At 36.5% G+C, this 16,254-nt stretch overlaps 1 protein-coding gene across 5 annotated transcripts in view; it reads right to left on the bottom strand.

Moving 5' to 3' along the window:
- Positions 1 to 3,290, bottom strand: part of LOC121984381 (ER membrane protein complex subunit 3-like) — a 31,196-nt gene extending 27,906 nt beyond the window's left edge. For 2 of the 5 annotated variants that reach the window (XM_042537295.1, XM_042537292.1), the window contains exons 1-5: positions 3,051 to 3,290; positions 2,747 to 2,919; positions 2,537 to 2,630; positions 296 to 415; positions 167 to 215 (exon numbers count right to left, since the gene is read on the bottom strand). In XM_042537295.1, coding sequence (XP_042393229.1) covers positions 167 to 215; positions 296 to 415; positions 2,537 to 2,630; positions 2,747 to 2,919; positions 3,051 to 3,275 — 661 coding nt within the window. In that variant the 5' untranslated portion in view covers positions 3,276 to 3,290. Of the gene's footprint in view, positions 1 to 166; positions 216 to 295; positions 416 to 2,536; positions 2,631 to 2,746; positions 2,965 to 3,027 lie in introns of all 5 variants that reach the window. The other 3 variants (XM_042537293.1, XM_042537296.1, XM_042537297.1) reach the window with 3 other exon arrangements.
- Positions 3,291 to 16,254: the final 12,964 nt, after the last annotated feature.

The following is a 16,254-nucleotide window of genomic DNA, read 5'->3' as shown; positions in this document are numbered from 1 at the left end:
ATGATGTCTAAAAATGTAGAGGTTGATAATAATGACATGATTCCATGATTAATGGATTAGGAAAGAAAGACAGTAGTATCCTTTACTGCAAGAGACCTATCAACTCAACCAATTGTTAGATAAAGTAAACAAGAAACTGACAACAGACAATGGAAGACATATTTACCTGCCACAAAACCAGAGAAGAAAAAGTTCACCCATGTAAAGGTAAGTGTCTGAAAGATGTAATATTATTTTCCATCAAAAAATGAAAGTGGAGATAAAGCCATTCAAAAAAGAGCTGAAAGTTTTTAACCTGTGGAACAATCATTGAAATGTTCTTTTTCATCATATCCATAGCCATGTTTGGGTCTGAAAACATCTGTGCTTGTGGGTTCTGAGCCTGCCCTTTTGGAACATGCAGCAAGCCATTCTCCTGCAGCACTAAGTGTTATCACTATCCAAGAAGATTGGATTGGCTAATACTGTTTCCATTACATTTTTCTTCTCAACACAACTTCTATGCCAATCAAATAGACAATGTTCTGCAAAATGTATTTGATAAGTAGAGATGCACAAATCTATTGAAGAAAACCTTTTGAGTAGTTATGAGATAAAAGAGAACATATTTCCTCTTTCCAGCTATTTTGCAACAACAATGATGTTACCATAACCCATTGAGGTTCTACCATGATTTTATGAAATCTAATGCACATATGAAAATACATCATATTGTCACTCCGCATCTCCTTCAGGAAAATTAAGATTTAGGGAAAACAGGGAGATAAAAGTATTAGTATTAGCCCTAGTACCAATTATGAGATGATTGTAAAGGGCTCATTTTGTATCATATATCATTATTAATAAAAGGCAAAGTTGGTTATTATATTTATTTCAGTTCAGTGCCGATTGATAAGTATAATAATGTCCTAGAGTAGGAGGTTCTAATCTATAACATATCAATTGGTTGAATTGATAGTGAGATATTGTAGATATGCATAGAACACTACTCTTAACTATTCCTAGTTAAGCATTAATATGCAAGGACAATATTAATGTGTTGAGACTAGCATGTAGGTCAACGGATGACTTAATCTCATAAGTCATGGATATGAGATATCAGGTTGACACATGGACATATATTAGAGAATATATACTGAATGACCCACCATGAGAATGTTTCATGGATCGTTATATGAGTGTCATAAACATTCTCATGTGACTATTGGTATGAATAGTCCTTAGACCTAAAGTCACTACGGTTCTCAAGGAGTTGTGTACTTTGGTATCGGTAAACGTCACCTGTAACAAGGTAGACAATAAAGTCGATCACTGGGTATGCAATGAATTATGCGGAGGGATGTGAGTGATGTAGATGGGGTCTATCCCTTCCATATGACGGAAGTGATATCTGTGAGCCGTTTGATTAGTAAGACACAAGAATGCATGGCCATGCTTAAATGAGTCAATATGAGATATTGAGCTTATTTGATTGAGTGTGTCTACTTAGAGATCAAGAAACACAAAGATTGATAAGAGGATGACACATTCTATGCCTCATTGATCAATCTAGATATCAAGGATAGAAGGATTGAGTCATACAAGATAATAGACACGGAAAAGTTAGGTCGGATCTCGACATTCTCGTCACTTGGGTAGCAATAATGCATTGCTAGATGTCACTCATTGCTTATGTTTCTAAAATGGTTTTAGATACATTGCCAACGTTACGAGAGCCTATTAGATCACACATAAAGAACATGTTGATTTGTAGATGGATTATGGGGTTAAGTTTAATCCGAATTATACACATTGAGTTAGACTCGAATGAATTCAGATTAGACTTATTAAGTAATGGGTTAGACTCATTGGTTTATTGGGTTAATGGCTTATTGGGTTAATGGTTAATCCTATATTCTAAATCCAACCCATTAAGATTAATGAATATTAATAGAGATTCATATATCATTAATCAAAAGGAAGATCAAGAGACAAAAATATTTTGTATTCATTGGATGAATACAAAAACCATTCGTAAAAGTAACCTTTAAGTGAAATAACCTTTTTGGTAAAGTAACTTTTTTGGTGAAGTAACCTATTTGGTAAAGTAACCCTTTTGTGAAGTTACCTTATATAGATGAAGTGACCTTTTAGGTGATTATGCTCTTCTTGGTTTTTGCTCTTCTTCCTTCTTCCACTCTAGGCCAAAAACTTTCACAAGAGGTTGCTAGCACAACCTTTGGTTGTTTCTTTTTCCATTTCGTGAGTTCGTGAGATGGACGGAGAACATGTTCGTGTGGATACCATAGAGGCGCGGACGTGTTGATCGCGCTGAGATCTACATCTTCAAGAAACGTTACTGTCGGGATTGCGAAGGACACGCAGTAAATATATATATCTTTTAACAAAACTTAGTATATGGTTTCCTGTATGGATCTTCTGGATAAGAACTTATTTTTCCGTTGCGCTTTTCGATGTGTTTAGCACTATTGTTCCTTACAAAAAGTATTAATAAAGCAATTTCTTTTAAGCACTTCACCCAAACCGAGATGCCTACCTCATTGGTGAAATACACCCTTCGGGACCAGAAAGACTTAGTGGGAATAAATCCAGCTGCAGCCCTCAAATTCCTCGCTCTAAGAACCACTTGCCTAAAAGCGATAAAAGGACGTTAAATCAAATACAATAAAACAGGAGAATTAGGACAGAATTAATTAGAGGTTAAGGAAGAGTGAGAAGGAGAATGTGAAATGAAAGAGAGACGAACCCTTCCTTCACAACTTTACGATCTGGGGTCTGGTAGGATCGCATAAGCTTGGAGACAAAGTAGCGGAGGACGCCGATCAAAACCATCACAATGGAGAGAGGGATCAAGACCCAATCCCTTATGGCCCTGTCAAGGACAAGATCTTCCGCCATCGTGAAAATGTCCTTGCAAACCTAGAGCAGTTCGTTCATCAGTTACACTCACTAGGTTCAATCTACCTAAGATCGCAAGGAGCAAAGGTAAGGTAGAAAAGGTAAAAGAAGCCAAAATAAATTCGAAACTAGATCTCGATCCGGATATTGACAGGGAGATAAACCGGTCGGGGGTAGGGAACTCTGCTTTGGCGACAGGCCTCAGTGCTTGCTTGCTGCGAATTGAGGAAGGAATACGTCCAAATCTCAGAGACGAAAAACGGCACACAGCCGGAGGGTGCAGCGGTCGCAGCCGGCTCGATTGCGGAGGAGGATACAGAAAAATAGAGCCACACTGCCGGAGGGAAATGCCCAAAAAAAAAAAAACTCCCAATCATTAAATTCCCAAATAACCCCTTTTTCCAAAGTGAACTGCCCTGAATAATTCATTCACTAATTGGATCGTATCAATTCATTCCTCTAATTGGATCGTGTGTGTGATAATCTCTCTGTCCTGATAATCACTTAGTACAATTTTACTATCATAGATAAGAGATCAATTTTTGATATACATATATTCTTATAAAAAAATATTTTGTACTTTTTAACCACTTAGAGGTTGGTTATAAGTTGACATCATGATTTACCTCCCTTCATATATCTGGGGGCGGACTATGAGAAATACTTAGGGTGAGTGCAATCATCTTTTTACTATAGTGTGTGATAATCATTTAGTAACATATTTGAGAGTGTTCGAATATTACTGTTGCTCGGGCTACGACACTAGTTAGGCTCTTCAAGCAGTAATCAGTGCAGCAAAAAGATAATTTCACTCATCTCAAGCACTCCTCATTGCTAGCTCTATAGTGAGATAAATCACGAACCAAGCGATTGTAGAGATCTATAGCGATAAACAAATTAAAACGTAGTGAAAATTGATCCCTCCAAAGATTCATGCGATTATAAAACTACTCTTACAACTACACTAGTGAATAGGATTATTACATTTGATGCATAAACAACACTTAGAAGACTTCTAGTCCGGCTGATCTAAGCGCGATTAGAATGTCCATACCTCTACGACATCCACACGAGCATGTCCCTTCATTCGTCTCATGAATTCCAGAATCGGAATCTCACACCACCATGCCTTCTTACTAGAGATGGCTATTTAAGGTGATAAAAGGTGAAGAAGAACTCTTTTCTTTTTACAGAAGGGGGTCTTGCTAGTGATGGGTATTAAGGTGGTAAAGAAGAAAAAGTTAACTCTTTATCTTCTTGTTGACTCTTCATCTTCTTGTTAATCCTTCACTTTTTTTGTTAACTCTTCACCTTCTTATTAATCCTTCACCTTCTTGAAGAACTATTCATCTTCAAGAAAAATTATTCATCTTCAAGAAGAACTCTTAGCAGGCTCTATAGTTGAATTGAGCCTTAAATGGAGTAACTAATTAATCCAATAAGGCTAAAACTCAATTAGATTAATTTATTAATCCAATATGCTTAAGGTTTGAAATCATAAAATAAATTAATCTTCAAATCTACATGCTCTGTGTGTGTAACTCATTAGATTCTCATAATGTTGGCAGTGTTTCTAAAATTATTTTAGATACACAAGCAATAAATGACATCTAGTAATGTATCAATGATACTCAAGTGACGAGAATATCAAGATCCGACCTAACATGTCCATGACCATTATCTTGTATAGCTTAACCTTTATGTCCTTAATATCTATATTGATCTACGAGGCATAGACCATGTTATCTTCTAATAAATCTATGTGTTTCTTGATCTCTAAATAAACTCACTTAACCAAATAAGGTTAATATCCTATATTGACTTATTTGAACATAATCATGTATTTCAATGGTCCTACTCAATCAATGGGCTCATAGATATCTCTTATGTTATATGGAAGCGACAAATTTCTTCTATATCACTCACATCCCTTTGCATAGTTTATTACATACCTAGTGAATGACTTTATAGTTCACCTTATTACAAGTGATGTTTGTTGATATCAAAGTACACAACTGCTTATGTAGGCAACCGTAGTGATTTCAGGTCTAAAGATTATTTATACTAATAATCACTATGAGAATATTTATGACACTCATATAATGGTCCATAAAACTTTTCATAACGAGTCAATTCAGTATAAATTCTCTAATATATAATCATGTGTCAATTTGATATCTTATATTCATGTTTTGTGAAAGTTATCAATTGACCTATATGTTAGTCTCATCGTATTAATATTGTCATTATATATTAATACTTGACTAGGAATAATTAAGAATAGTGGTCTCTATATATGTCGACAGTCTCTCATAATCAATTCAACAATTGATATGTTGTAGACTATAACCTACTATTCTAAGGCATTATTATATATATTCAGCTAGCACAAGTATGAAATAAATATAATAACTAAAATATTACCTTTTATGCGAAAAATATGATACAATATATCCTAAGTCAATCAACTCATGATTAATTCTTAGGGCTTACACTAACAATCTCTCATTAACACCAGAGTCCATCACTAAAGTATCGAATATTGAGTGACCTAGTGTGACTATCATGCTTCTTCTGTGCTAAAGTCTTAGTCAGTGGATCCACTATGTTAGCATCTATTAGTGTCATACACATCTCACATCTCCTCCAAATATCAAGAAATAATTTTTAGTTCTTCTCAAGTACTTAAGTATATTCTTGACCACTATCCAATGACTTTCACCTAAATCTGACTGGTATCTGCTTGTCATGCTTAATGCATACAAAACATCAGGACGAGTACATAACATGACATTCATGAAGATCTAATAACAAATGCATAAGGAATCTTATCCATGTTATCTCTTTCCTCCTTAGTAGAGGGACATTGAGCCTTGGAAAGGCTCACACCAAGTGACATTGGAAACGATTACACACTTTATCAATATATATACTCTGACTTAGGCCAAATAATCTTTTAGATATATCTATATAGATCTTGATACCTAAAATATAAGCAACTTCACCTAAGTTTTTTATTGAGAAATAATTTCTAAGTCAAGTTTTCACAGATTGTAGGACAAAGATATCATTTCCAATGAGAAGTATATCATCTACATATAAGATCAGAAATATAACGATGCTCCCACTAACCTTTTTGTACACGCAAAGTTCATCTTCATTCTTAATGAAATCAAACTCTTTGATTGCATCATTGAATAGAAGATTTCGGCTTCTAGAAACTTGCTTTAATCCATAAATGAACATTTACAATTTACATACCTCTCCAATATCCTTTGGATCCACAAAACCCTCAAGTTGCATCATATACACAGCCGCGAGTAAATTTTCATTAAGGAATACAATTTTGATATCCATCTATCAGATCTCATAATCCTAATAAGCTGCAATATCAAGCAAGATCTGAATAGACTTAAGTATTGCAACTATTGAAAATGTTTCATCATAGTTTATACCATGAATTTGTTTGAATCTTTTAACTACTAATCACCTTTTATATGTACGCACTTGGCCATCCATGTTAATTTTCTTCTTGAAAAAATATAATTATACTTAATAGGTTTGAGATCTTTAGTTGAGTCAACCAGAGTTCATACTGTTGGTGCAGTTTACACTAACAATCTTACTAAGATTTTGATGAATAACAAAGTAAGTTAAGTTAGGTATTGTTGTGATCTAACCACTTAATTAAGTGTGCAGGAGAAGTCCAGATAGGTCGATGAATTGATCGGATATCTGGCAAGAAATCTAGCTAGGTCGACTGGCCGACCGAATAGCTGGTATGAAGTCTAGACAGATTGACGGGCTGACCGGATGTTTGGCAAGTTGGTAAGTTAAGGTAAGTCACTAGAAGAGAGTAACTCTGTGAGGACGCATCCTGGTTGAGGTACAGTAGGTGTCGGTCTAGTTTAGGTCCATTTAGAATTCCTAAACTGAGACCTTGACTAGTTCCTGGTTCTGGGAGGAAAGGAATTAATTACTACCCTTTATTATTAATTATTATTATTTTAATATTTGTTTTACAAGTTATTTGGACTAATGTTGTTTTGCAGGATAAAAGGAGCATATTTGCCTTTGAATGAATAGTGTCCGAAGACGCCTTCAAGCAGTAAAGGCATCTTCGTACTATTCATAGAAGGCGTCTTCCATGGCTACGGAAGGTGCCTTCCCAAGGGTAAAATTTGACCTATTCGACGATAAGCTCCAGCGAAGTTTGGGCTAGATTTTCTCATTGGAGGCGCCTTCTACGCCTATGGAAGGTGCCTTCCATGCTTTATATAAGGCAGTCTCGAGAATGCTTCAATACAACACATATACAAGCTTCTACGCATTTGATTGAGGTTCCAATTGCTCTGGCCTACTGCTGTGACTCTGCTACGACACTGTTATGCTTAACTACTGCCGAGGAACCAACCGACACCAAGCCTAAGCTGATAATCTTCAAAGGTGTTGGGTAACAAACTATAATTTGTGTACTTAATTATTTGCAATAGGACAAGTGCAGGGTGTTGTACTTGTTGCTTCTTTCTGTATACTTGATTCCCTTTTCTAGAGGTACCGGAAAAGGTAATTTAGTGGATTACCCATCGAAAGGTCCACGGGACCTGGATCTTGGAGTAGGAGTCGTCAAAGGCTTCCAACTAAGAAAAACCAAACACATGTTCTTTTACTTGCTTTTCTATTTCTGTCTTTTCTCGTAGTTTTCCGTTGCGCACTCACGATTTTAAAAATGAGAAAATAAGTTTTTCAAAACCATGTGATTCACCCCCTTCTCATGTGTGACTCGATCCAACACATACTTGGTTGGAATACATGGATTGCATTTCAAACCTTATGACATCTAGCCATTTCTCAGAATCTGAGCTTATCTCAAAATTTAAGCTTATCACAGCTTCCTGATAGGATATAGCTTGTTCAAATCAACAAGCATTATATCATTTTCGTTAGACAGGAGAAATGAATATCTCTCAGGTTGACGACAAACCCTATCAGATTTGCATAAAGCTCGTTCTACTTAAACAGGTTATTGCTCCATAACTTCTTGTGGTGTAATAGAGTCATGATTCACAATACTTTATGGTTTATGTTCAATTTTCATTAAGGTCTCAGTGCTAATTAGAATTTCTTCAAGATCTACTTCTCTCCCACTAGTTCTTCTAGAAATAAATTCTCTTTCTAGAAAATACCACTTTTTGCGACAAACACTTTACCTTATGTTAGATTATAAAAGTAATATCTCTTTGTTTCCTTGGGATATCCTACAAAATAGCACTTGTCGGATTTGGGTCCTAGTTTCTCTAAGACTTGTTGTCAAACATAAGTTTCATAACCCTAAATCTTTATGAAAGACATCTTAGAACTTTGCCCGGTCTATATCATATATGATGTCTTTGTGACTGCCTTAGACGAAACACAGTTAAGTGTGAATGCAGCTGTCTTTAGAGCATGCCCCCAAAAGGAAGAAGAAAGATCCGTCCGACTTATCATTTATTGTACCATATCTAATAAAGTACGCTTTTTCCATTTTGATACGTTATTCCATTGTGGTGTGTTAGGTGGAGTGAGTTGGGATAGGATTCCTAACTCAACTAGATGATTACGAAACTCTTGGCTTAGGTATTCACCAGCTCGATTTGATCGAAGTATTTTAATATTTTTTGCCAAGTTGGTTTTGTACTTCATTCTTGAATTTTTTTTAATTTTACAAAGGATTTTGACTTGCGTTTCATTTGTCACGCCTCGCGGGTATGGTTGTCCGACGAAAATCGGATAGCACCTCCCATGTAGAAGTGACAAATGAAACATGTATACATTGCCCCAAGGCTACTCATAAGCCAACAACAACCCACATGGCTGGATATAAAAACACAACCACGTAGTTATATACACAACCCACATGGCTGGAACAAAAGGAACATAACCACGTAGTTGTATAGTAAACAACCCACACGGTTGTAGGAAAACACAGCGGAAGTCATAAAATAATGAATGTAAAATCATAATACAACTAAATGTGAGCTGACCCGTCTTGACACAACCACATCAAAATAATTACAGGAAGTCACAAAACTAAACTTCATACAAAGGATACATATTCACGAAACAAATCGAAAGCTAATAATGCAAATGAAAGCAATAATAAAAGAAGTCGCTCAATGTGACATGAGACTGGCGGACAAGATCTTTAGGTGACTCCATAAATCCTTTACCTACTACCTAGCGAAAGAAAACTAGTTTATGGGATGGTGAGTGCTGGGACTCAGTGGTTAATAGATAGATAGTGCATGAACGTAATAAAGAACTAGAGATACAAGGTATACAACCTTATAATGAATATTAACAAATACTACAGTGATATCATAATAAATGTTCATACCTGAAACCATATCTTAGGCTAGTAATAGAATGTCAGGAGTAGTAAAGATCTGCTACAATACTGCTCATAACTACAAGGATAACTTGTGAGATATATACATACTACTAACAAGTAAGCTAGTGTCTAAGCCTATACAACAGGTATATAACTCAACATATGTAAGCATATCACATGGATATAATAAAACAACCGCATAAGTAAGCAATCAACAACATCTGCAGGTATAATAATAATAGCATATACACGGATGACCACCCCCCACCCCTCTGCACCACGACCCCTGTATGGTCGAGAGGCTGGATCGATGACAATTGTACTCACTCAAAGGCTGCCACTACTCTCGAGTGATCGAGTGGACAGGTGTTGAGTAGCTATCTAGCGTCAGGCGAAGGGGGTCCCTGCTGCACATAACTCCAACTACAGCTACCCATGAGTGGTCGAGTGTGGCATGACAGGACAAGCGATATCTGCTCCAGCTACCACTATCCATGAGTGGCCGAGCGTGCTGCTCTGGCCAACGACCCTCTCAACCATAAGGGTGACATGGTCGCCGACATGCATGCAATGACATGATGTGTAAGATGCAATAGTCATCATATATACATATAAATAGAAATCAGGTATGCTATAGGAAGCCAGCATGCTCAATAAGGTATGTAAATAAATAGTATTCAAAGCAAGTAAGCATGATATCTAATATCTAGTATATAGTATCTATTATCTGCTAAATATCATGGATAGCAATGTGAGATGTATAGATATAGAAATGAGTATCTCAAAGATCAAGTGAATAAGTATCAAGCACAGGAAAAATACGAGTGGAGTCAAGGTAAATACAACAACTATCTGAATATATAGCTCATGCACTAAGGTCAAAATACTAAAGAGACAAAGCAAGAAGTACCTGCCTTATGTGTCAATCGTGCTAAGCAATCCCACGTTTGAAACGTTCATCTCGAATCAAAATTCTACAAGTCACATGATGTATAGTTTAGCTAATCACATAAGAAACAACTAGCTAAACACAAACCCAAATTAATTAGGGAAAACCCTAATCGAATGATGATTAATTATCCTAATTAATGATTAACTTCAATTACTTTCATCCATAAATCCTTTAATTGCTTCAATCATAACCTACAATCCATTAATTAATCTAATACAACTTAATCAATTTCTATAATCCATTAACCCCTCATTCAAACCATTGTATCATCTACTAAACATCATGGATCAATGCTACATAATTAATCCATCTCAATTATTTCAACCCACAATCAATCCAATCTATAATACAATATTCACATCCAATATAGAAATAAAATCAACTTTAAAACTCACCTAAATCGGATGCTTCGCTATAGGATTCACAGCTGGAGAAGCTTGCTACTGGAAATTCATGATTGAAGCTACTATGAAGCTGTTGCCAAAAGAAGGGTTGGAGCTACAATGGTTGATCCAACAACTACAAACATTTCAAACCAATTCACATAATCTTAATCAGTCCAAAACTATCACAAACCTCAATCTACATCAACTACAATCAAAACAGTACCCCAAATTCCAAACTCCTCCATTCGTTACCTTCCTTCTTTTTGTCGGAGGTTCACTGCTTCTTCCCGATCTTTGCATGAGGAGCAACCCATTGCTCACCAGAAGGAAGGCAATGACAATGGCAATGGCGTGGAGAAGAGGTACTAACGACAGACCTCACTGTGGCAACACACAACGATGATGGTTTACAGAAGTGGTTGCGTCTGGCGGGTGAGAAGGTAGGTGACTTGATTAGAACTAGGGCAAAACTCGTGGTCGAAGGAAATTGGAAGAGTCAGTAGCAGATCTATGCCGACGAGGTAAAGATACTACAAATCCGATGAAGAGGAGGCAATAGACCTCATCGATGTTGCTTTGCTGGGATCCGCAAGCAAGGGGAAGAGTTTGCCCTCAACCCCTTCATCAACTCCACCCTCCCAGCGACGATGTTGGCGACGCCAAGCAGTGGATGCTTTCTTCTATGCATATCACGTGAGAGGAGAGAAATCAGGGAAAATAGGGGAAGCTTGGGCGGCTGGTGGCAGACGGCCAACTAATGCCAAGCCGCGGTGTTAGGTAGTGGTGCGAGGAAGCAAAGAGGAGAAAGAGGGAGGAGTCGACATAGATTGGATCCAGAGAGATGGAAAGGAGAGAAATGAGGGAATTAAGTAAACTTAGGTTTACTTTATATACTTAGGTTTAAGTTAATCAACTTAGGTTAATCAAGTTAATCAACTCTCACTTAAGTGATATTCTAAATAGGTTTTCTCTAAGCCTAATCAATTCATTCCTTTAAACGTGTCATATGAACTCCGTTTAAATCATTAAAAAATTTCTAAAAATTTTCAAAAAATTCTCTAAGGTTATTTCTTCAATCATACTTATTATTTAATTTGCTGTATCTTACATCATTAGATACACATAGCTATATCTACTGAAATTATCAATAAAAATAATGAATTATTGATAGCCCTCTTCTAGCTACTATATTGAAAGGGTCACATATATCACTATGTATTAATCCTAATAAATCATTAGCTCATTCTTTGTGTCCACTAAAAGGAGTTTTTGTTATCTTGCCTAATAGACAAGATTCGCATACCTCATATAATTTAAAATCAAATGAGTCTAAAAGTCCATCCTTATGGAGTTTTAATATACGTTTCTCATTTATGTGTCCCAAGAGACAATGCCAGAGATATGTTTATTTTAAATCATTAGATTTTAACTATTTTGTATTTATGTTATAGATTGAGTTTTCAAGATCTAGAACATAGAGTCCATTTATTAGTTATGCACTACAATAGAACATATCATTTAAATAAATGGAATAATCTTTATTCTTTATTATAAATGAAAATTCTTTTATGTCCAAATAAGAAATAGAAATTATGTTCTTAGTCAAAGAAGACATCTAATATCACTCCTTAAGTTCTAAGACAAGCCTAGTGGCAAAGATAAGAAATATATTTCTACAGCTATAGCAGCAACTCTTGCATTATTGTTTACTCGTAAGTCCACTTCACCCTTTGTCAATGATCTACTTTTTCTTAGCTCATACACATTAGTGTTAGTTAGAGTCCTAGAGCCAATCATTTGATGATTGTATTATGGACTTGTTGTATCATATTCTTAAATAAATAAAGACATTTATTTTGGTTATTATACTTACTTGTATTGGTGCCAAATAAACTAAGTATAATAGTATCCTTGAGTAGAAGGTTCTTACCTATATCAATCGATTGGTTGAATCGATAGTGAGATGATATAGGGAACACTACTCTTAATAATTCCTAGTCGAGTATTAACATTCAGGGACAATGTTAATGCAATAAAACTAGCATGTAGGTCAACTTGATGACTTGATCTCACAAGTCATAGATATAGAGATATCAAGTTGACACATGGGTATGCATTAGAGAATGTATACTGAATGACCCGTCATGAGAAAGTATCATGAATCATTATATGAGTGTCATATACTTTCTCATGTGGCTATTAGTATGACTACTAGTCCTTAGACCTGAAGTCACCATGGTTCCCTACATAAGGAGTTATGTACTTTGGTTTCGTCAAACGTCACCCGTAACTGGGTGGACTATAAAGGCGATTACTCGGTATGTAACAAATTATGCGAAGGAATGTGAGTGATGTAGATGGGATCTATCCATCCTATATGACGGGAGAGACATCGGTATTCTTGATAGAGTGAGACCACGAAGTGCATGGCCATGCCCAAATGAGTCAATATGAGATATTGAGCTCATTTGATTTATTGAGTCTACTTGGAGTTCAAGATTTAGATTGATTAGAGGATGATATGGTCTATGTCTCACATTAATCAATCTAGATGTCTAGGATAGAAGGACACTTGTCATATATTGTGAGGAGTCACAATTAGTAGTCACAAGGTGATGTTGGATCTCAACATTCTTGTAACTTGGGTAGTAATGATGTATTGCTAGATACCGCTCATTACTTATGGTCCTAAATGGGTTTAGGGGCATTACCAATGTTACAAGAACCTATTGGGTCACACACAAAGAACAAGTGGATGGAGATTAGGTTCATATGATGAACCAAGAGGATTAGATTCATGTGATGAATCAAATTGGATTAAGAGTAATCATAATTGGGCTAATTGAGTTGGACTCAAGTTGATTCATGTGTTCAATGAGTCTAATTTAGATTATGACTCATTGAATCAATTTAATTAAATGAATTAGATTCATTATATTAAATTGGCTTGAATTAAATGGTTGGATTAGATCAACCATGAGAGAGATTAAGTCAAGTTTGACTTGACTTGAGAGGAAGAGGAAGAGTCAAGTTTGACTTGACTATTTGCCACATCATTAGTGATTTGGCATTAGGAGAACTAATGATGATGTGCCACATCATCAAAGTGTGCCACCTCATGGGGGTTACAAATCTATTCTCTTTAATGGTCACATTTAATGAGAATGGGGGTTACCTTTTTTGTTTTGAATGAGAATGAATTTTTCATTCACTCACATTCACATCATCTTCTTCCTCAATCTCTCTTTTTTTTGCTCCTTCTCTTCTCTTGGTCGTGGGTTTCAAGCAAGGGAGAAGAAAGGAGAGTGAGTCTAATCCAAGAAGAAAGGTTAGTGAAAGTCACATAGAGATTTTTTAGAAGAGTGTGTTCTCTTATTTTCTTTTCTTCTTCTTCCAATCCCATCCGAGAGCATCAAGAAGTGCTAGCACACTTGTGGTGTTCTCTTCTCCATCCTTGTGTGTTAGAGAACACATCTTGTTCATGTGGATACTTCTAGAGGATTGTCTACGTTAATAATCTTGAGATCCGGCACTTCCTTGGACGAGCGGGATTCGAAAAGGGCACGCATCAAGAGTAATTTTCTAAACATATAGATCTAAGAGTAGATCTAGGTAAGAAACTCGTACATGTAAAATTTTTGTTCTATACTCTTCGCACGGATCCGTTGGCTAGGGAGTTTCGGGGTTTCCGCGACGCGAAAAAGCGATTTTCGCGGCCCGAAAAACCCAACAGTGGTATCAGAGCCACGTGCGAAGACGTGTACGAGTTTATTTTGGTTTTTATGAAAAATAAACATTCTGTGAATTTCTGTTATTTCATGATTTTTATAGTTTTAAAGGGTATTTTTCTCGTAGAAGCGAAGCACAAGTGTTTAGACACTTGTAGGCTTCGACTACCGAGAAGATTTTTCCGTAACGGCAATGTTTCGACCCAAAAACCTTTTGGGACAGTGGGATAAGGCACTGTAGGATCACTTAGGAGCAACTCACGATGGTTAGATCGTGGGTAGGGGTACTGCCCCTAACCCCGCAAGGGGATTTGCTCCGCGATTGCGCTCGAAATTGCTAATTGGGACAGCCGGGAAAAATTTACTCATAAAATTGTAAAAATTATGAAAAATTACAGAAAATTATGAAAATATATAATTTTGAATTATATATTATTTTTGTGATAGTCATGGCCCAAAAAGACCCAATATGATTGGATTTGTGTTGTAATTTATAATACGGCCTGCGTGCCGTTATGTGTTAGTGTGTGCTGTATTTGATACGCGACCTGCGCATCGTGCCTCCCTATTTATATTCTGGTTGTAAATTAGATTTAAACTCGAATGTAACTCGAGTTTCAAAATTGTAATGTAAATTTTGAAGCGGTGGAAGGTCCACTCGAGACGAAGTTACGAGGAGGGCGCGAGCAACACGAGGTGGTCAAAGGAAGGAGCTTGAGAAGCTATTGACCTTAGGTTGACCATCCGATCTTCTCATTGGCTTGAGAAGATCGTAGTAGGGCCATGACATAATCACAAAATTTAGTTAATTACTTGTGTATGTGATTCATGTTTAATTAAGTAATTAATTAGTATCTAACGATTAAGATTAGATCTAAATCATGCACAAGATGCACCCTTACGATTAGATTAGATCTACATCATGTACAAGATGCACCCTATCGATTAGATTAGATCTATATCGAGTATATGATACAACATCGACGTTTAGATTAGATCTAAATCATGTCAACTCTAATGCCTACCGTGCCGTGATACCTATCACTACCTCGATCACATGTGTTGTTGAATCTGCCAAAGCAGAGCAACACATATTATCTTGGTAGGGTACGGAGGGACAATCTTGGTCCCTCTAATCAACGCATGGGCGAGTACAAACTCAATTAGATTGAGTATTCCTAGTTTACTTGGTTGGATCGAATACAACTATAGACATTCTTCTAACGGTTGGAAAGGTAGGACAAAATCATGTTTATATTAATTCTTGGGCGTATTAGCCAAAGCTAACTCAAGTTTTAATATCAATGCGGATCTTGATCCTATAAACAAGAGTTGCGTAGAGATGTAATTGATAATCGTTACCTACCGATCATACTAAGTCTTGGGCGTATTAGCCAAAGCTAACTCAAGGGTTAGTATGATGTGGATCTTGTCCCACATGAATTATAGAATTCAGTGGGAGCATCATTTAGTTGAAGGCCTAATTAAATGATTAAGAATATGATATCTATTTCTGCATTTATTTCTGTTGTAGAATTTCCATGACGTCAAACACGAACAACTTCTCTCTGCGTTCTGTCCTTAAGAAGGACAAGCTCAACGAAGAAAATTTCCTGGACTGGTACAGGAACCTGAGAATAGTTCTCACCCAAGAACGTAAACTGTACGTTCTGGAGCAGCCCATTCCGGAGGCTCCTCCTGCCACTGCCACACGAGCAGATCGAGATGCTTACAAGAAGCATCAAGATGACGCATTAGATGTGTCCTGTCTTATGCTCGCGACCATGAACGCTGAGCTTCAGAAGCAACATGAGTTGATGGGCGCTTATGATATGGTTAAACATCTTTGTCACCTATATCAAGGACAAGCAAGGCACTGGAAGAGGAACTCCAAAGAATACCTGGAAGATCTTAAGAAGA

Source organism: Zingiber officinale, chromosome 5B (genome assembly GCF_018446385.1).
Source record: "Zingiber officinale cultivar Zhangliang chromosome 5B, Zo_v1.1, whole genome shotgun sequence".
NCBI classification, from domain to species: domain Eukaryota; kingdom Viridiplantae; phylum Streptophyta; class Magnoliopsida; order Zingiberales; family Zingiberaceae; genus Zingiber; species Zingiber officinale.
Note: the sequence above shows the minus strand (reverse complement) of the source record. Positions and strands in the feature narration are given on the sequence as shown.